This window comes from Lipophrys pholis (genome assembly GCF_963383615.2).
Source record: "Lipophrys pholis genome assembly, chromosome: 4".
Taxonomy (NCBI): domain Eukaryota; kingdom Metazoa; phylum Chordata; class Actinopteri; order Blenniiformes; family Blenniidae; genus Lipophrys; species Lipophrys pholis.
The window spans coordinates 3,898,493-3,918,599 of record NC_137637.1 but is presented as its reverse complement, the minus strand read 5'-3'; the positions used below and the strand labels follow the sequence as shown (position 1 = coordinate 3,918,599).

Below are 20,107 nucleotides of genomic sequence, written 5' to 3'. Positions count from 1 at the left end.
ATTTTGTTTCGTTCTTTTCTTACATTTTTTTCTCTCTTAGACGGAAAGAGACTGCAGTGCTTAATGTACCTCGTGCATGTGATCTTGTCCAAGACATAGCCCTTGGGAGGTACCGTGGAAATATGGGTACGTCCAACGATCTCTGGTAGTTTGATACAGCTTTTTAGATAGACAGCACACCTTACGTTACACATAAGAATGAAACATGAAACACTAATGACTTGTTTTGTCATTCTTTTCAGGACAACAACATGTGCGCATTGTGACGGCAGATCCAACAAACGGAAGACTCAAACAGCTGAATGAGATTCAGAAGTTAGCTCTGAGTAAAGCTCTGAATAACACTTTGACTCTGATCCAGGGACCTCCGGGTGAGGATGATCATTTAGGATCCTCGTTCATGCCAGCTATTTGATGAAAGTATTTTATCAGGATTGTCTTAAATATGTTTTTTTTTTCATAGGCACTGGAAAGACAATAGTGGGTGTACACATACTGTTCCATTTCTCTGAGCAAAACTCAGCGAACCAAAGGAAAGTTGCTGACAAAAAGGATGCGGACAAGAAACAAGTCATTCTGTACTGTGGCCCTTCCAACAAGTCTGTTGATGTGGTAGCAGGCAAGTTTATTCGTGTATCTGCAGAAACATTTTACTTACATTAATCTTTTTACTATCTTATAATATGTTGTCTTTGTCTTCATTCCTGTCACACAGAGTACCTGGTGAAGTTTGCAGACCAACTGAAGCCTCTGCGGGTTTACAGCCAACAGGTAGAGATGCTTGATTACCCTCTCCCAGATGCCAACCTTCAGTTTTCCCAAAAGACGCACCAAGACAAAGCAAAGCAAGAGCTCAGGTACTTTAATCCTACTGACGTAGAATCACAATTTTGTTCTTTTCAACTAAAACTCGGTTCCATGGCTGCAGGGATATCACTCTGCATCACCGAATGCGAGACAAAGAAACTGAGTTTTCAGCTAAAATTAGAGATTTTGACAGACGCATTCAACTTGCCCGTGAAGGAAAAGGAGAGCGGCTTACTGCGGAAGAGGTGAAAAAGTAAGTTCAGACTCACAACAGGTATTTAACAACTCTTTTGCAAATTTTTCAAATCAATTAAAGTCAGAAGATTTTTCAGGGGTGCAATTTTACCTATGCAAAGATGATTCTGGAAAAAAAAAAAACACCACTTTGATATTCATTACTAAGAATAACTGAGCCATCCATGTTACTTCCAAGACCAAAAACAGAAAGCATGTTCAATCTCAACTGCGTGGATTGTGTTTTTTCCTTCTTTTTCTTAGATGCAAAGAACTTCTGCAGGATGCACGAGCATACGAACTAAAATGCCATGAGATCATTTTGTGTACTTGCACGGTGTCTTCTACACCAAGCCTGACTAAGAATGTCAGTGCACGTCAGATCCTCATTGATGAATGTGCAATGGCTACAGAACCCCAGACCATGATTCCACTAGTCTGCAACCAGCCAGAAAAGGTATTTAGAGTTTTCTTTTATTTAGGTGGGCATATACTTCAAACATTACAACTCAGTGGAAAGGAACTGATCCAACAGGACAAGAACAGAGACGAGTCCTTAGTCCTTACACCGTATGAGCTCAGGAACATTAGGAAATTGACCTGAAACCTGGATTGGCTGGTCAGTTGTGTGCTACGCCAGTAGGGAGCAACATACACAGAAACCATGCAAGATTTCAATCAAGCCAAAAGTAATACTTCTCAACAGGTTTGTGAGTTGCTGACAATATTTTGGATGAAAACAAGCAGCGTAGTGCAGGACAAACAGGCTGAGAAGCAGTTTTTTTCTCATTGTCCATTGCTGAACTCAAACTAGTACACCGTGTCACTTTTAATTGTTTTAATGCTGCTTACGTCCAGTCTCTTGCCAATGTATATTCTATTTGATTTTATTACCTCCAACACTGTATTGTATAGATCTTGCCTCTTACTGTGTGTGTCAATTTTTAATATAGTCATTCTCTTTCTTTGCGTTAGTTTTTTAATAATGTTTCTTTTTTAAATTCAGCTTATCAGTGCACCGTCCAGTGGCAGCTATATATATATTCATCATGGCCCCATGTATGATGACAATAAAGCTATTCTGTTCTGTTCTATTCTATTCTATTCTATTCTATTCTATTCTATTCTATTCTATTCTATTCTATTCTATTCTATTCTATTCTATTCTATTCTATTCTATTCTGTTCTGTTCTGTTCTGTTCTGTTCTATTCTATTCTATTCTATTCTATTCTATTCTATTCTATTCTGTTCTGTTCTGTTCTGTCAAAAAAAACTGCTGCCATTCAAGATTAACTGTATATGGTAGGAACCTAAACTCCCCCTGGTTCCTTGGTTAGGGGCAGTGGTGGCCTAGAGGTTAGAGAAGCAGACTTTGGATCGGGAGTCTCACATTCGAATCCCACAGCTGATACGTCACTGCTGTAGGTCCCTGAGCAATACCCTTGACCCTCATCAGCTCCCTGGAGTACCCCAAAGTGGCTGCACCTCTACATCCTAAAAACAGGATGTTTCATTGTGGAAAAAAAAAAAAAAGAAATTTCCCCAAGGGCATTAATAAAGTATGATTAGTTTTTGTTGTTCCAATAATCAAGGTGTTGGCTCCTTTATGTCTTCATCATACTCACAATTGTAAGTAAGTTCTGAATCTGTGGCTCACTTAAGGTTTCCCTTTCAGATTGTTTTGATTGGCGACCACAAACAGCTACGACCCATAGTGAAGGAACAGAGTGTGAAAAAGCTTGGGATGGCCAAGTCTCTTTTTGAACGCATCTATGAACTCTTTGAAAAAAACTGTACAGTGATGTTGGACACCCAGTACAGAATGGTGAGAACCTTTATACATGACAGTTCTGAACTCTTCTTTGTGTCACACACACTGTGCAGGTTCTCAATTAGGGGTTCATGTATGGACATGATCAGACAATTGGGTCAATGGAGACTTGACATTCGTGATCTTGCCTCTCCTGTCAGAGATGCCATGTGGCATTGTGTAAAGAAATGTACAACATGATAACTGTTTCATGTCTGTTTCCTGCCCAGTCTCACTGTGAGGCTCTATTCAAGAAAACATACCAGCAAAACATTTCAGTTGACATGTAAGATGTCAAATATAAGGGTGTTCGGAATGTCCATCAGTGAGTGAAAGAATGTCTTCACCAGTGACACTGTACTGTACCATCATCCCATCATGCGTGTGTCTTTTTAGCACAAAGATATCTGCAGGTTCCCATCAGAGGAGTTTTATCAGGGCAAACTAATAACTGCATTGGAGCAGCCCATCAGCGTCCTGCGTGTGAACCAAAAGACGATGCCAGTGGTGTTTGGGGACATCAAAGGCAAAACGATCTCTCTGGTTGTCAGCACAGCCAGAGGCAACGAGAACTCAAAAGCAAACCAAGAGGAGAAGGACAAAGTGGTACGGTCCTGTTCATCTTTTGAAACCATTTTGTATGTATGAACAGAATGGATTTCTTTTGTCAAACTGTTTTTGTTTTGTTCTCTTTGCAGGTTGAGATTGCTGAAAAGCTGGTGAAGAGCGCCAAAATCCCACAGCAGAGCATTGTGATTCTGTCTCCTTATAATGCTCAAGTCTCTGAAATCAGGGAGGAGCTGAAAAGCAAAAAGATGGGACAAATCACTGTTACCACAATCACAAAAAGTCAAGGTGACCGTGTTCCTTTACTTTCATGAGGTTAAAGGATCCCATGGATAGACAAAAACCTATCTGGGTGCATGCGAACATCATCATTACAATAAAGCTTTTATTTTTAAGTAGAATGATTAAGAAATAAATATAAATAATAAATAAATTGTATTTTATTTTTATTTTTTGGCATCTCAACTTGGTTGCAAATGAGAGAGTATTTAAGAAAAACTGTTTCAACATTTTGTCTTGTAGGAAGTGAATGGCGTTACGTCCTCATATCCACAGTGTGCTCTCTCCCGAGCACGGAGATCGAGCGTGAACCAGACAGAGGCTGGCAGTCCAAACATCTGGGCTTTGTGGGGGATCCCAATCAGATCAATGTGGCCATCACCAGGGCCAAGGAGGGACTGTGCATCATTGGTGAGCAAATGTATCTTGTTTCTGTCTCCAGAGAGCAGCGCAGAGCCAGGAGAGAAGGCAGAGGCTTATCAGAGGAGGGCGGCAGGGAGCATGAGCCCCCGTCATAGAGATTATATATTTCAAATAGACTCCCAAGAGCAAGTCTCCATATAAACCAAGAACCTAGGAGACAGCAGCTTTTACTACAGTAAAAGTCGCCACTGAGGTGTGACAACATCTCGGAAAGTGAAGAAAACCAACCATTAATGATTAAATAGATTCATATATCAAAAAGAGAAAACACAAATATGTATAACGAAAATAGGAAAATGAGTACAAATTGAACTAATATCCAGAAGAAGAAAGAAAAATCTATTCTAAAATGAAACCGAGCACAACAGCAAAGGTCTGGCAAGAAGTCCCAATAACAACTGGAACAGGGGTCGACAACCTGCGCAGTGGCGTTTCTAAATACTTGGTGGGGATACATATTATTTCCGGTCTAGTGACACGACACCAATGAATGCCAAAGTAAAGTGGGTGCACAACAAAAGTAGAGAACCCAACCTGGGTCTGCCATTTCATAAATTAAAATTGTACCACTCGATCAGTTACTTAACCATGAGATACTTAGAAATTCTTCACGCAGTGTCACTCAGTTTACCACCAGTTACCTCCAGTTTCTCCTCTAAAGTAAGAGTTTCAAAGTCGTAGTCCAGTAAATAATCGCCGGAATTAATTTAGATTTTTAACAGTTCATTAGCTCTTGCTGCTAACAAGCTGGTATTTGTGACGACCCGCTCTGGTTCTGTGAAGCAGAGCCTCAATCAGCGCCTGCTAATCAGCTCTGAGCGTCTTAGTAATGTTGTTAGTGGGGCTTCGGGCTTCAAGCCCCACGAGGCATCAAAATCATGTGAACCGAACGAATGGAGCTACATCCTGAGCATGAACACTTATACTTTACTGCATGCAATACACACTGCATGGTGAGGGAGGGCTAGCCCCACTAAGGTACCATCGGTGTGGATCAGGAGGAAACAACCTAAAACAACAAGAGGAGACCAATAACCAGGAAGTACTGTCCTCACACACTCATTATGTGCAATTTAGAAGGAAGGTTTATTCACAGACAATACAATACAATACTATATAAAAGTGTGGTGAGTCAGCAATAATATTCAATTACATTTCAGAATCATGAGCCTGAGTTCCAAAGCAACTAAAAACACAGTATTTGCTCTACAACTTACACAGAGCTCAAGTTCCTGACATACAGTATTCCTCTGCCTCAGATGATCCGGGACATTGTTGAGGTTGGAAAGTATTCCCAGTTTTTGCATTCTTCCCAGACATTGTAAAATGATCCAAAATCTCAACTTTAAACGAAAAGTCAAGTAGAGTAAAATAGGATTACATGTATGACCAAAAAGTCAAATGAAATACAATCATAATCTAAAACAGCAGGAACCCGCAAACCAGTGTTCTCCTCCATCAGAAGATCAATGGAGCGCCCATTCATGTTTTTACTGACAGAATCTTTTCGCTTTGTTGGTTTTGGTTAATAATCTTAGATGACAAAATGTCTATAACATGCATTGTTTGACTCACAGGGGACCAAGAACTGCTCAGATGTAGTCGCACATGGAGACGCCTCCTGGATCACTACACTGGTTGCAGCGCCCTGACCAAAGCAGACCAGATCTCAGTGCAGCAGCAACGCTGATCCTCTCTGTCCTCTATGAGACACCAAACAGCACTGATTTATGAAATGTGTTCTCAGGCATATGATTGTTTTTGTTTTTGTTTGTTTTATTCTGGTTTGTTTTTGACACAGTTATTAGTATGTTGTTGTTGTTGTTGTTGTCATCACTTTACATTTTGAAAATGAAACTCATGTAACCATGAAGATGTGAAGTGGAGAATTGAAGAGTCGGAGTTGTTTCGTTTTGATTCGTTTTTCTTTGATTATATTTGGAAATAAGAATTCCCACTGCTCTTTTCTATTGTGATTTTAATTTCTCTGAAAGCTCAAATGCGCTGAAGACTTTTGTGAAATACTTTTACTACAAAGAATGGATTTTGTGTTGGTAATCTAACTGAGGCACATTTAAAACTGTTTGAAATGTTGAGGATTTCATTCCAGGTGTTGTTCAAATGTATTGCAGGGAGTTGTAGAAGTGATGAGATATTTTATTATTGTAAAATCAGTTTTTGTAATGCATTCTCTATTTTATTGTCTCTTCTGTCGTTGACTCTAACACATGTACGTATAAATATTTTTAAAACAATTGTTGCTGTGATTGTTTTTGTGCTGTAAAACACAATTGCTTAGAGTTTGCAAAGTACTTGGAATAATTCAGTAAAGGGTTGAAAATCTGTTTTTTATTACTCTTTTTTATGTAGTTAAAGCATCAACATGAACCAATTTAAAAAGCTTATATTATTAGTAAGTATAAGAAAGAAGACAAACAATTTTGCCCACGACAGCAATAATATCTAATTTGTATACGTATAATCGTACAAAATATATTAATGATAAACATAATGGGGGGGCATAGCTCGGTTGGTAGGTTGCAGGTTCAATTCCCAACTCTGCCTGCCTACGTGCCAAAGTGTCCTCGGGCAAGACTGCTCCCAAACTGCTCCCATTGGAGTGACAGCACCTTGCATGGCTGCAGCCGCCATTGGTGTGTGAATGTGTGTGTGAATGGGTGAATGTGATGAACCATGTAAAGCACGTTGGGGGCTGCTCACACGGCTGGGAAGCACTATATAAGTGAAGTCCATTTACCATACTAAAAGGTATATATTGTGATAGACAATATTATTCATTTAATATTGTCACACTATATTTTGTATTTAAAATGTAATTGATGAAATTTCCATAGTATATTATTAATATTATTTGTAAATGTCCTTGTTCCGTATAATTATTATTATTATGTACATTTCATGTACATGCATGTATATGTGCGTACATATGTTTGATGTGCATGTATAAATTATATATAAAACTTGTGTTTAGTATATATTGAATGTATTGTATAAATAGTAATATTAGTTGAAAAAGTTTGGCTTTTTTGTGCATGCGTCTGACACTCACAAAAAACTAGTTTTTTGAGATGGGGTAAGTGTGTATAAGCTTTTGCTTCAACCTACAACCTTTTGGCTGATTTGTTTGATTATTGAGTGTTGTTTGTCCTGATGACTCCCTGGTTCAGACAGTTTTCTGTTGTTCAAACTTAGAGTAGCATTTTAGCTCAGTTAGGCATATTACTTGCCATCCCTTCATTGTTGACGATGTTCAAATAGAACAAATTAAAATCTACATTTAATTCTACTTGTTTGAAGTTGACCTACAATGCTGACTCCAGGCACAAACCCCAGAAATGTTAAAACGTAAATTAATATGGTTAGATTATATAAAGCTTTTTTTTTCAATTCTGTTTACTTCTCTATATAAACATTATTTTTTCCTGATGGGCATCTTTATGTGTACCACAGAGTTAAACAACAATCTTCTCCACTTGCTGAGTTACGTAGCTTTTTAATGTGGATCTTGATATACAGATAATGACTTCTACTAAAACTGATACCACACCGGTGATGGACGAGGAGATGAGGCAGAAATCAGAAGCATAAAAATAAAGAGGCTAGAAACTAAATCAACAAAATGCTGGTGAAAACTGCAGATGCAAAAAGTAAAAACGGGAAAACAAACGTCCATAAAGAGAAGCGCCTCTGCTCATTGGAAGTACAAAGCTGAATTCACACAAACACTGCGCCCACCAGGGGTTATCAAGACAAAAGAGAAAGAAAGGAGATGCAGGCAGTGGAATTACTGGTTTAACGGCATGATGAGCCATTGTGGACAGAAACTACCTTGTAACTGGTGGGAACAGAGCCAGAGATGGTGAGGAGACTACAAAGTACTGGTCCAATATATTAAGGCTGGACGGATGAATGGATGGATGCTTTTGTTTTTCAGTTTTAGCATAATAACAAAACTGCATTAGCAAATTTATTAGCCCTGATATCTTAGTTTTAACAACTAAATGTACGCATCAAAGTCCCTCTGGCCCGTGAAAACATCTACAAAAAAATCCTTCATCCCAAATGCAATAGCCACTCTAAACTAAAGGAAATAAGAAACTGGACTGTACATATATTCTTTTTAAAATCGGCTACTGTTTCCTGTTTCCGTTTAACATTTCCTTTATGCCCATACTTGTGTCTCAATTGTGTTTCAAATATGTGTTGTATTTTATTGTTTGGGGCCTTGTCAAAGATACATTTCTGTCACTGCTTGGGGCAGACAATAACGTCTATCTATCTATCTATCTATCTATCTATCTATCTATCTATCTATCTATCACCACCCAGAAAAGCTTCTGTATTACCATCCATGGTGTAAACTTATGGAATGATTTATATGCAGAGCTTAAACAATTATCAAACTTTATACAATTTAAAAGAAAATATAAAGAGCTGATTATGGTGAGGTACAATGTTTTGCAATGAGAACTGGGCTATGGTGTCCAAGGGTTATGGTCTTGCACTGTCAATTGATGGAGGGGCAACAATCTGTCTGGATAAAGCCTCACTGGTTTTTTTGTATTTGGGTGTTGGAGAAAAATGAAGAAAAAAATTATAATGAAAAAAAAATTATATATATAATGTTAATTGCAACGATAAAGATGTAAAGGGGTAGGATTAGGATTAAAAAAGTTATACTTCTTCCTAGCCCCTTTTCAATGCTCTTATTCTTAAATTGGAGCGTGTGTCAAGTAATCTCGGGATTACAAATTTGGAAAAGTGTCTCTATTTTGTTTTATTTATTCTGTTTGTTTCTCTTGTTTGTTTGTTTTAAAAAATAATAATAATTTTTGCACATGTATAAAAAAAAAAAAAGAAAACTAAATAAATAAAACAGATAAAGAAATAAAATTTGATCCAAAGAGGGCAATATACCAGGTGGTCTCAGAGATCAGGAGTCCATCCGGAGCTGCGTCTCCCACTCCGCCCACAATGTACTGGCCTTCAGCAGGAGCACCAGACTCATCCCACCCAGGGTCTTTCCACCGGAAAGAACCAGGTTCTAGTTATGTTCCAGGGCCAGACTTAACACCAGTGCTTTGTCTTTCCACTGTCAAAGCCGGCCAATCGCCGGAGATATCGCTACCGAAAAGGCGTAAGCGAGGTTGAATGTGACAACTACAGCGAACACGGAGCCCCGGAGTGGTTATAGAGAAAAAAATAAAGATAACGCGTGGGAACGACATAATAAGTTGCTCCCTGAAGTTCATAATACGAGGGAACGGGACTATTTAATCCGTGTTCGCGTAGCCGCAGCTCTCAAGAGTGCTGCAGAGCTCCTCCGCTGTCAGTCAGCTGCGTCGGATATAATTTAGAAGTAGTTTTCCATTGTCGTTTTTTTTTTCAGGCTTTTCATGGTGACATCATTGTAACTAACGTCACGTCCAGGTCTTGTTTCGCGTTCTGACCGCCAGCTGAGGAGCTGCAGCCGCTGCAATTCAGTGTGAGGCTGCATTGCTCCACTACGAGACACTCCAATATTATTTTCTAACCCACAGAACTTCTTTATAATGAATACTTTTGGTTCATCAGCAACTAAAAAACAAACTACATACCACTGTAAATGTAAGCTTGGATTTTTTAGCCATAAAATGAGCCTTTTAACGGCTTCATGTGAAAGAGAACTTTGATCAGCGTGTGTTCACGTAGGTTGTCATTATAAACAGCTTTTAGAGCAGCGTTCTATCATTCTACACCTCCATTCTTCTCCAATGTTGAAGCATTTGATTCAGACACATTCAGAAATAAAGTGAAAGGAGCAGAAATTCATGTAATGCTGAAATGTTGAAGAATAAGCCCCAAACTCATTCACACGTTATTTTTCCCCCTCTATGTCCACTCCGGGGCTCCGGACTAAAGCAAGACGGACGTGAAAAAACAACAATAGAGATACGAAGAGACTTAATGTTTTCTGGCTCTTTAGTCGGCATCTCACGTTCAGGTCAGACTAGATGGAGCGACCCGGACTAAACCGATGAATACAGTCTGCTTCCTGGTTCTTGTATGAGCGCTGTCAGCGCGAAATCGGTGAAATCAGTGACGTATCACGCTTTGGAGTGACGCAATGACGTGGCTCTCGCTTGGCTCCGTTAACGGTGGAAAAAGAACCGGTTCTTTGGCGGTGCTCATTTAAGAAATGGCTCTGGCACCGGTCCTGAACTCGCTCCTGGTTCTTTTTGGTGGAAAAGCCCGACCAGATGCACTACAGAGCTGTGTTATTATTGTTGTTGTGTGTTTGTTTTTTTTACACTGAACAACAAAACGTTTATTCAGTATTTTGATCTGCCACACCTGTGAGGTGGAGGTTCTATCTCGGAAAAGGAGAAGTGTGCACTAATCCAGATTTAGGCTAATTTGTGAACAATATTTGAGCATAATAAGCTTTTGTGTACGTAGAAAAAGGCTTAGATGTTTGCTTCAGCTCATAAAAATGAAAATTGCGAGCAAAGACTAAAGTATTGTGTTCATATTTTTGCTTCAGCATAATTTCATTAGTGGAAACTGAGATTTTTATACATGTTAAGTGATGGATATGCAGGTCCTCGTCACTATTTTCCACTACCTTGTCTGGTTTTGCAGGTTTCTTCCTTTTTAAATATTGTTTTTGCTTTTCGCCTACAGTTTATGCATGTTCATGGGTAATTTGGGGATTTTCTCTGTACAAGTGCCTTGAAATGACTGTTGTATTTGGTGCTATAGATAAAAAAAACAAAAAACATTCATGTCATAAAATGTGAATTTATTATACATAAACTGGAATATGTCACTTGTTTTATTTTGATGATTCCAGTTTATAAGCCGTGAAAACTGGGAAATACACATGCTGTCTTTGTCTGAACCATGAGACGTGAGCATGAGATGAAAACATGTGACGTCACATGTCCAACCTGCGGACGCGGCGTGCTCTGACACGTGTCCCCTTACGTAAGATGCGGCGCACGTGAAATGCCATGCTGGATCGGAGGTGAGCGGGAGAAACCATCTGTGGTGGACTGACAGGGGGCAAATGTAAACAAAGGACTGTAACACTGGAAAACATTTCACTTTAATTCATAAAGACGCTGAATTCAGAATCCACCTCATATTAGCAAAGGATTCAAATGGTCCTCACCTTTGTTCACACATTTATTTTTTTCAACTTGAAGTTCCTGCAACAATATTGATATACTTCGGTCAAACCTATACAAAAAAGCGCAATATGCTGAGGGTGATACTTGTAAGATAGTACATTTAAATTCATGAATGTATATTTACCCACTAAAATATATTTTGTTTACAACACACAGTCACCATAAGACAGAAGTTGATTGGGAACCCCGTGTTCTTTTACAATGGTACGGCTGAACGTGGTCAAACCAGTCCGACTGCTGACGTCAAGCTAATGATGACAGAGCGACGTTAACCGGATGTACTGATGTGTTTCTAGGCCTAAGAATAAAAGCACACAATACAAATTAAAAACATTACGAAGCGGGATTCAGAAGTTTGACTTTTGATTCTAAACTACTAGTAAAAAAACACAAAAAAGTAAGAAAATGTCTGTCTGTCTGTCTGTCTGTCTGTCTGTCTGTGAGGGCCCGTTCACATCTGGCTTTAACAAGCCTTTCAGGTGATCCGATCACACTTCCGACTGTTTACACTTGTCCGTGTCGTATTATTACCTCTCCGCCACTTCCACCTAATGGCCCGGCGCGCAGTTACGAGTTATTCAGCTTTGTGCAGTAGGGTATCCTCTGCCCAGGCCGCTATAAGGCACCATATCTCTGCAGACCCCCAGGCACAGACGTTCTTTTCAATAGTTTCTTTGGAAAGTTGGAAAGGTGAGACTGTATAACTCAGACAGGCACATACTCTTGAATGAAAACACGGCGCCCACTGATCACATTTACGTATCCCAGGACACGTTTGCGATGCATGCTGTTCACACTACAAATCTTATGTGGTCAGACGTACCCTGACCACCTCGTGAAATGGTTTGAGTGACAGCGCTTTGGTGCCTGTTCACATTTGTCATTAGGGCACGCCACATGTGATCAGATCATCGGAAATGCATGTTAACGCCAGGTCTGAACGGGCCCTTTGCCATGTCTGTCTGTTTTTGTTTTGGGGTAATTCAGTTATTTTAATGGTTAATTACTGCATTTAAAAAACAAAAATGTCTGTTACTAATTCTAACACTACTACTGTGTCAACTAATTGTGAAAGTGAATATATCATTTCCTCAATCACTTCCCGTTTTTATCCCTTAACATATTATGGTCAAAGTATGAATAAACTCTGTGTGAGGGAGAGGTGGTAGTAGAGTTTTTAATTCTCTGAGTGGGTAAAACTTTGAGCGCTGTATGTTTTCTGTGCGCTCAAAAGCGGTGTTTTATTGTGGAGGTGCAGAGCGGCGACTACCGGTGAGGTGATGGCGGTAAGCTTCATCACTCTTCCTCCTCCTCCGGTTAAGTAACTTCCTCTTTCCTCGGTTTAAATCCAGGACTTACACCCAGGCACGCACGCGGCAGCAGCGGCTATGTGAAGCGGGGAACGATGGACCGAGTCACCGGTACCAACTGGCGGAGACGCGGACGGAGCTCCCGGCCCTGTGCCGGACAGACCTCCGCAGCCGGCGTGCTGCGGAGCCTCAGCGTGGGGAACACGGAGCGGGACGCGAGGCCGCCCTGCAGGGAGCGGAGGACGGCTCCCCGCTACAGCCTGCTGCGGGAGGTGGGCAGGGGGACGTACGGCGTGGTGTACGAAGCCGTGGCCCGGAGGTCGGGGGCCCGAGTGGCCGTGAAGAAGATGCGGTGCGACGCGCCGGAGAAAGTGGAGCTCGCGCTGCAGGAGTTCTGGGCGCTCACCAGTCTGGAGAAGCCGCACGAGAACGTGGTGCACCTGGAGGAGTGCGTCCTGCAGAGGAGCGGCCTGGCCCAGAAGATGAGCCACGGGAACAAGACGTCCAGGCAGTACCTGCACCTGGTGGAGACCTCCCTGAAAGGTGAGCACGACCCGGGGCTGAGAGGGGAGCCTCACACGGTCACAACCAGGGGGATAGACAGAGACATGGTGTCGGGAAAATCACTCTGGTTACAAAGATGTTTAATATATTAAATAGAAAATAAAACCTGTGTGTGTGTGTGTGTGTGTGCGCGCGTGCGTGTATTTGTGTTGTTTTTACTGTTTAGAACTGTTATGTAACGGCTATTATTTCCTGTCCCGAGGGCAGACGTAAAGCTCCAGAGTTCTCTTCTTTACTGAACAGAGTGTCCACAGCAAGAAACTACAGAGATTTAGGCCATGTTCACGTGACAGCGTCCTAAGTGGCATCACCTTGTTCCGTTCAGAAAAGTTCAAAAAGACAACGTTCTGAAGAATCTGCGTTTTTAGACAAACACTGAGCCCCTGTTTATACAGCAACGTTTCATTTGACAACATGCTTGACACCTATGCTGGGCCATGGGAGGGCGCTGTTGCTTGTTTTTGTAACGAAACTACACAGAATCCGACATTTCTAAGGACTTATGACTAAATGGATGCTATTAGAGGTGAATCTCGATGAATTACAAAACTAGAATACGGGAGTCATGCCACTCCAGAGACCGCCATGTTTGCTCATCTTGCATGAGCAGAACTATTTACCAAGGCGGCGGTGCACGTGAGTGGTAATAGCACTCCGTAGCCTCCCGGTGTCTTTGTGGGGGGAAATTGGGAGCTTCAAGGAAAAGTTCCACATTTGGAGACGGTTTGAAAAAGTGACAGTGGATCCAAGCACTGCTGTCCTGTAAACGGACCCCCGCCCCAAAGCGCCGTCTGTTTGAGGATTGAGTCCTTTATAAGAGATGTACGATTGTGAAAAAACGTAAAACTGAAGAATTTGAGTGATTGTAGCTGTCGCCCTTTTTTTTCCATTTTGATATCTGATGTGTTCACTCTTTGATTGTCCCTGTTAAGACCACAAACTCATCAAGAGTCTTTGTCAAGCTTCTTCATCACGTTATCGTCCGCCACTTACCTCTGGCATTCTTTGTTTCTCTCTAAACAAAAGGTGGACCTGCTTTACATGCAGAGTGGATTATCTTCAGACCATTAACTAGATATATATTCTTTTTCAAAACACTTTCTTTCCCCAACCACACCTACCATGAATAAATTGAGGTCAATCTGTGGAGTAGAACTAGAGTAGTTTCAAGTATCTTGGACCCTGAGAAGTTCACATTCATTAACTAAATTCTCTTCCTGGGATTTTCCAATCAGATTCAAATAACTTTATTTACATGACACTATCAGTTTAATTGCGATTTTGCCAGTCGGGGTACATGAAGTAGATAACAAATCTCATCAATCCAAACGTTTGAATGCAAAGTAGCACAAACAGTTTAGACGTGATCAGAAATCTGTTGGTTGCTGTGTTGAAGTTAATCAGCAGTATGATGACTGATTAACTAATATCTGATGAACGGAAAGCTGTTTAGTCCCGAGTGTGTATTGTGATCTACACTCAACCTGACTGACTGGCCTGAAAAAAACCCAGATTAATTCTGTTATTTAATTGCAGTGATGTGTTTTTACTGAACGTTAAACGTTAGCGGTGCTTCAGGAATCTGGGACGGGGGCAGTTTAAAGTGTTTGTCTGAGCTGAGCTGTTCTTCCAGGCGAGCGGATGCTGAGCCGCCCGGAGGAGCCCTGTTACCTCTGGTTCGTCATGGAGTTCTGCGAGAGCGGGGACCTCAGCCACTTCATCCTGTCGCGACGGCCCGACCCACAGACCAACAGCAGCTTCATGCTGCAGCTAACCAGCGCCATCGCCTTCCTGCACCAGAACAACATCGTGCACCGAGACCTCAAGCCAGACAACATCCTCATCTCCCTGAAGTCGGGCTCTCCGGTGCTGAAGGTGGCCGACTTCGGCCTCAGCAAGGTCTGCGCCGGACTGGGGGGCGTTGGCGAGCTCAAAGTGGGCGATGACAAGAACAAGAACGTTAACGTGAACAAGTTTTGGTTGTCGTCTGCGTGCGGCTCGGACTTCTACATGGCTCCAGAGGTGTGGGAGGGCCACTACACCGCCAAGGCAGACATATTCGCCCTGGGCATCATCATCTGGGCCATGCTGGAGAGAATCACCTTCATTGACGCCGAGTCCAAGCGGGAGCTGCTGGGGTCGTACGTGAAGCAGGGAGCGGACATCGTTCCTGTGGGCGAGGCGCTGTTGGAGAATCCTAAGATGGTGCTCAGCATCCCCCAGAAGCGCATGTCCTGCATGTCGGCCGGAGTCAGGAAGCTGCTGCAGGACATGCTGGCGGTGAACCCTCAGGACCGGCCCGATGCGTTCCAGCTGCAGGCCAGGATGGATAAGATGTGTGCTACGTGAACCTCACACAGGTACTGCACCACTTTTTATATGCCGATGCTTTTTTTTTTTTTTGGAGTGAAATGCATCAATTTGCTGCATTTTGAAAGTAAATAAATCTTAAGGCTGTTGTGCTTCTGTAGGATTTGACAAGCTCTAGTTGTTTGAACACTTTCAAACAAAAAGAAGAGAAAATCACTCTTTTCACTTCACATAGAGACGAAGCAGGAATGAACAACTATGTTCATTTACTAAAAATGTCTCAAAATACAAATATGGACCCATCTAAGGACATTTGTAGAGTACATGTCCTTTTTAATTTGAGTCCCTCCAGTCTTTGTCTCTCTTTGTGTTGAAGTTGTTCTAAAAATCCAAAGAGACCACATATTTAATGAAACACATACTTTTTGCCGACATGTTTCACACAACGATTCTCAGTGTGAGTTGTGGAGTGCTTGGTCGACTGGAGGAAATTTAGTAAATACAAGGAAGTGAACCAGTCCAGTTCAAATTCCAACCAACCAAACGTTACAGGTTGAGTGTTTGTGGCCATAAAGGAGGAGCCGCCCGGACAGGAGAGGTGACCGGCGGAGGAGCGCCGCTGGGTGATTTGAGTTGGTGTGGTGATTGAATGAAAGAATGGTAGACTGGCGATCAGACTCTGTGCCTCTGTGTGTGAACCAAAACACTCTGTTTTGGTTTCAATCTTTTATCATTGAGATGCATTGAATTGATATAAAGATAAAGTATTAATATTTTCTGAATACGACTTTTTAAGTCGGATTCACCAACCAACCAGATTGTGTTTAAATCAATTTCATTTAAATAGCACCAAATACAACACACATTTCAAGGCACTTTTACAGAGAAAAAACAACCAATTCCACACGAGCAAGCAGAGGAAACGCTGGAGAGGAAACACTCCCTTAACAGGAAGAAACCTGCAGAACCAGACCCAGGTGGAGACTTTCTGCTGACAAACCCTGGTTCTGGTCGTGGTTCGGTGTCGTAGAAGTGGATTGATAGGTTTGCAGTGGCGAGTCGCGCTCCCAAACATCAGGTGGTGTGCTCGGTGTGGATTGGTGCCGAGTCAGCAGTGTTGGTGATGAAGAGTGAGCAGGCTGTAAATCTCTCTGAGGCCGTTATGCAACAGAGTGTATGTGGGACAGACAGCTGGTCAGAAATCCTCTCACACAGCAACACTGTTACCACCATGTGAAGATGATTTATTTGAAAGGAGTGCATGGAACACATCATGTTTCACCTTAACGGGTACTTTGTCGTAGTGTTTGCACAGTAACTGCAGTAATATGTTGTTGAGTAATTTCTCCTCGTCAAATGTGAAAACAGTCCTTTGTTCATTTCAGTAAACCGGTACAAGTTACCTGGTAACGTGATATTTGATTGCAACTAATCGATTCATCAGTACTTTCTTTTTACCATTATTCCATTAATCAGGGTTTTTGATTTTAAACAATTTTGTTTTAGCATGTGTTTCCACAGGTAAGTAATATTTTCATGAAGAAAAAAGCACAAGATAATTCAAGAATACGTGTAAAGCAGCTCAAAGGAACACTGCTTAATGAGGAATAACTGGAGACAAATGTAATCTGCCGTCTCGAATCTTTATGTGACCTTCATAAGACGTATGAAGGTCACACGTCTTATTTTCTAGGTTTAGCGCGACGCGCTCCCACACTTGACTATTGGTGACGTTTTCTCTCATGATGTTTCTCGGAGCTTTCTCCCGCCGCCATCTTGCTGAAAGTGTCGACTGCGCTGCGGAGCATGTGACTCAAAACCAGGCCAACTATTGGCTGTCTGCTGCTTCTCCTGCTGTGCTGGTAGATGACCGCCACAGGTGGCTCAATACTGCCACACAGTGGTCGCGGCTGGAACAGATTGGTTGAACAAAATTATACCGTGAACTATTTTATTAACCAACTAACTGATGACTAAATTAGTTGACAACCATTGAAATAACGGATTAGTTGTTTCAGCCCTAGTCTGATGTGATAGTTTTAGTGAATCATGCTTGAATAAAATCCGATGTGTTCAGCTGAGGGCCATGTGATTTTTCACAATGTCGAGAGTAAAAACAAGCAGTATTAATTTTAAAGTGTCCAGCAGTGAGCCCTGCATTGTGTGACAGATGTTGTCTGTGTTTCTCTGCAGACGTGCTGCGTCCCTGTGTGACTTGAAGAGGGCTGCTACTCCTGCGGTCTGAGTGCTGGATCAGGACGGAGAGCGCCGGTCCGGATGAAGCCTCCTCGGGGTGTCGGCTTGGTCCCACACCAGGAGTTCACTCACACACACAGACACACACCTTGTGAAAAAAGTGAGGTTGGATGATTGTGGACTCGTGAACTGAAAGTAGGACGCTAATGTGAGAAACTGGACTAGCTTGGTTACCATGGAAACCTGTCCATCTATCACTCACCAGTCAGCCAGCAGGGTTCTGTTTTGATCACATGCTGGAGCTGCGGTTGTTTTGAGCAGTAAGTAAAGTGCAGTCGGGTCTCAAGTGGCTCGAGACGCTCTGTCGGTCACTCCAGAGTTTTCCCCTCGTTTGTACTACCTCATGTGTGTAGACGTTTCTTACTGAGTTATTGTTTGATTCCCACTCAGTTTAAGAAGAAAGTCCTCACTGCGTAGAGACACAAGTTTCTTCCTGTGTTTTATGGAGCTTTTATTCATTATGGAGCTAAACAGCCCATAATAAGTCTCAGTGAAACTCCCCGTGAAGCTTTGGGAGTGATGAACCTCAAAGATCCTCTTTAGTTCCACTAATGTCTGATTTCTGTTTAATTCTGACAAAGTCCAGTTAATAAAGTTTGTAATAATCACAGTTCTGTGTTTTTATTCATTGTATTTTGTGCTCATGTTTGTTCAGAACTAGTTCAGCCTGTGAATCAATCAATACATTAGATTCTGTTTTCATTAACCCACCAGAGTGTGATACTTCACGTTTCATTCATATGATGAATGCTGATCTTTCTGGGATTTCTCTAACAGGCTCCACATTTAGAACTATGTATTGCATTTATATTTAAAAAATGATTTTGTGTCCAAAGCGTTGCCCAGGCCCAGTTTTTATGGTTCATCTGATGTAACTTTCATTATGAACTGACTGGGAATGATTCAAAGTGAGCCGTGTCGCCGTCGCAGCACAACAATAGTCGGTGAAGAGATGCACAGTTGGAATGTGACGGGTCGAAAGACGAGGATTCCACACAGTCCGCCCTCACGGTTCTTATAGCATCGCAGACGCAAACTGGCACTTTTCAAAATGAGTTACTGTCGGCTCACTGGCACATTTCTTTTATATGAGAAGAAACACTAGATTTTATTCATATAATACCCCAAAAAAACAAAATGCTCAGTTATCTTGACCAAACCCAGAATTACAACAGATCGATCTGCACTAAATGAATTGGGCTGATTTATTAACACTATTTGCTATTTAGATTTACATCAAAAATAAATTTCAGCGCAATGTCAGAGCACAGCAGGAATATTGACAGAAGTGAGACATCAAAAACACATAAAATGTTTCTGAGATATGCATGAAAAATAAATTATTGCAGAGTAATATTTCATGGGAACTCATTGAAATGTTTAAAAAAAATAAAATAAAATTCAACAAATAGTTTCAGAACCAGTAAGTTTTAAAGGAGACATATCATGCTTTTAAATCCTTCCTTTTTACATATAAATCATACAGTTGTGGTCTATATAAAGCGGAACTGCAATGCTTGGGTCTGAATTCCTCATTATTAGAGCTCCACAGGCCCCTTTTCAACCCCTTTTCTGATGTGCTTCTGAGAGCAACTCGTTTTGGGGCGGTCTCTTCAAATGCAAATGAGACACTTCATACCCCGCCTCCTCTCCAGGTTGCAGAGGTGACACTCGGTTCAACGTCACCCTGTTCGGCCATCTTTGTAGTTTGATAGAACAGATACAATTATCTAGCGGCGCAGAAACTTTATATTCACACATTATTTACAAAATGTCAACAACGGAAGATTTGTCCATCCAGCCATACATGTTGGAGCCAGAGTCGGACCCGGCGGAGCGAGATGAAAATGACGATGATGCACCTTCAGAACAACGTCTTCATATGGATGTAACGCAATGGTGTGTTACTATATTTACACTAACTTCTCCATCCATGCCCACTACTACAATACTGCCTGTATTACAACGACTATTTAACACAGAAGTTACATTATAATCTAAAACGAGCACACAGCGCTAACATATGAAGACGGTGCAACTGCTAATGCTAACAAAACAATGACAGGGACGTCTTATCATCACACTTTTTAGCGTTATATACAGCTTACCGAAGTGCTCTGTTCGTCGTCTCCATAGATAGAAGGAACTGACCGCTCAATCAGACCAAGTCTTTCGGCAAATCCTTCTTTATACTGGCGGAGGTTGCTGAAGCAGTCGTCCTTAAAGTGCTTCCCGCACACAAAAATGACCTTACCCACAGATGTGGGTACATTTCTGTGAAAAATAAAACTCAACCAGGCACTTCGAAAAGGTTCTGATGCTGGGAGACGGTGTAACGAAGCTTGTGGGTTAC

At 41.6% G+C, this 20,107-nt stretch overlaps 2 protein-coding genes across 2 annotated transcripts in view; both read left to right on the top strand.

Annotated features, from left to right (window-relative positions):
- Window positions 1-6,469, top strand: part of LOC308108884 (3'-5' exoribonuclease HELZ2-like) — a 30,400-nt gene extending 23,931 nt beyond the window's left edge. The window contains exons 11-21 of the mRNA XM_080462176.1: window positions 41-126; window positions 243-371; window positions 464-619; window positions 716-857; window positions 929-1,060; window positions 1,306-1,498; window positions 2,718-2,867; window positions 3,249-3,458; window positions 3,551-3,707; window positions 3,942-4,109; window positions 5,699-6,469. Coding sequence (XP_080318302.1) covers window positions 41-126; window positions 243-371; window positions 464-619; window positions 716-857; window positions 929-1,060; window positions 1,306-1,498; window positions 2,718-2,867; window positions 3,249-3,458; window positions 3,551-3,707; window positions 3,942-4,109; window positions 5,699-5,811 — 1,636 coding nt within the window. The 3' untranslated portion in view covers window positions 5,812-6,469. The remainder of the gene's footprint in view (window positions 1-40; window positions 127-242; window positions 372-463; window positions 620-715; window positions 858-928; window positions 1,061-1,305; window positions 1,499-2,717; window positions 2,868-3,248; window positions 3,459-3,550; window positions 3,708-3,941; window positions 4,110-5,698) is intronic.
- A 6,113-nt stretch (window positions 6,470-12,582) lies between these two features.
- Window positions 12,583-18,363, top strand: LOC308108035 (serine/threonine-protein kinase 35-like). The gene is made up of 3 exons (XM_080460697.1): window positions 12,583-13,167; window positions 14,822-15,548; window positions 17,692-18,363. The coding sequence occupies exons 1-2, from the start codon at window positions 12,720-12,722 to the stop codon at window positions 15,535-15,537; spliced, it is 1,164 nt and encodes a 387-aa protein (XP_080316823.1). The 5' UTR covers window positions 12,583-12,719; the 3' UTR covers window positions 15,538-15,548; window positions 17,692-18,363.
- The last annotated feature ends 1,744 nt before the right edge of the window (window positions 18,364-20,107 follow it).

Bases quoted from the DNA above. Each gene is read 5' to 3' on its own strand.
- LOC308108035 (XM_080460697.1), top strand. From the start codon at position 12,720: ATGGACCGAGTCACCGGTACCAACTGGCGGAGACGCGGACGGAGCTCC. The intron at 13,168-14,821 runs GTGAGCACGACC...CTGTTCTTCCAG, and splicing joins GGTGGAGACCTCCCTGAAAG to GCGAGCGGATGCTGAGCCGC.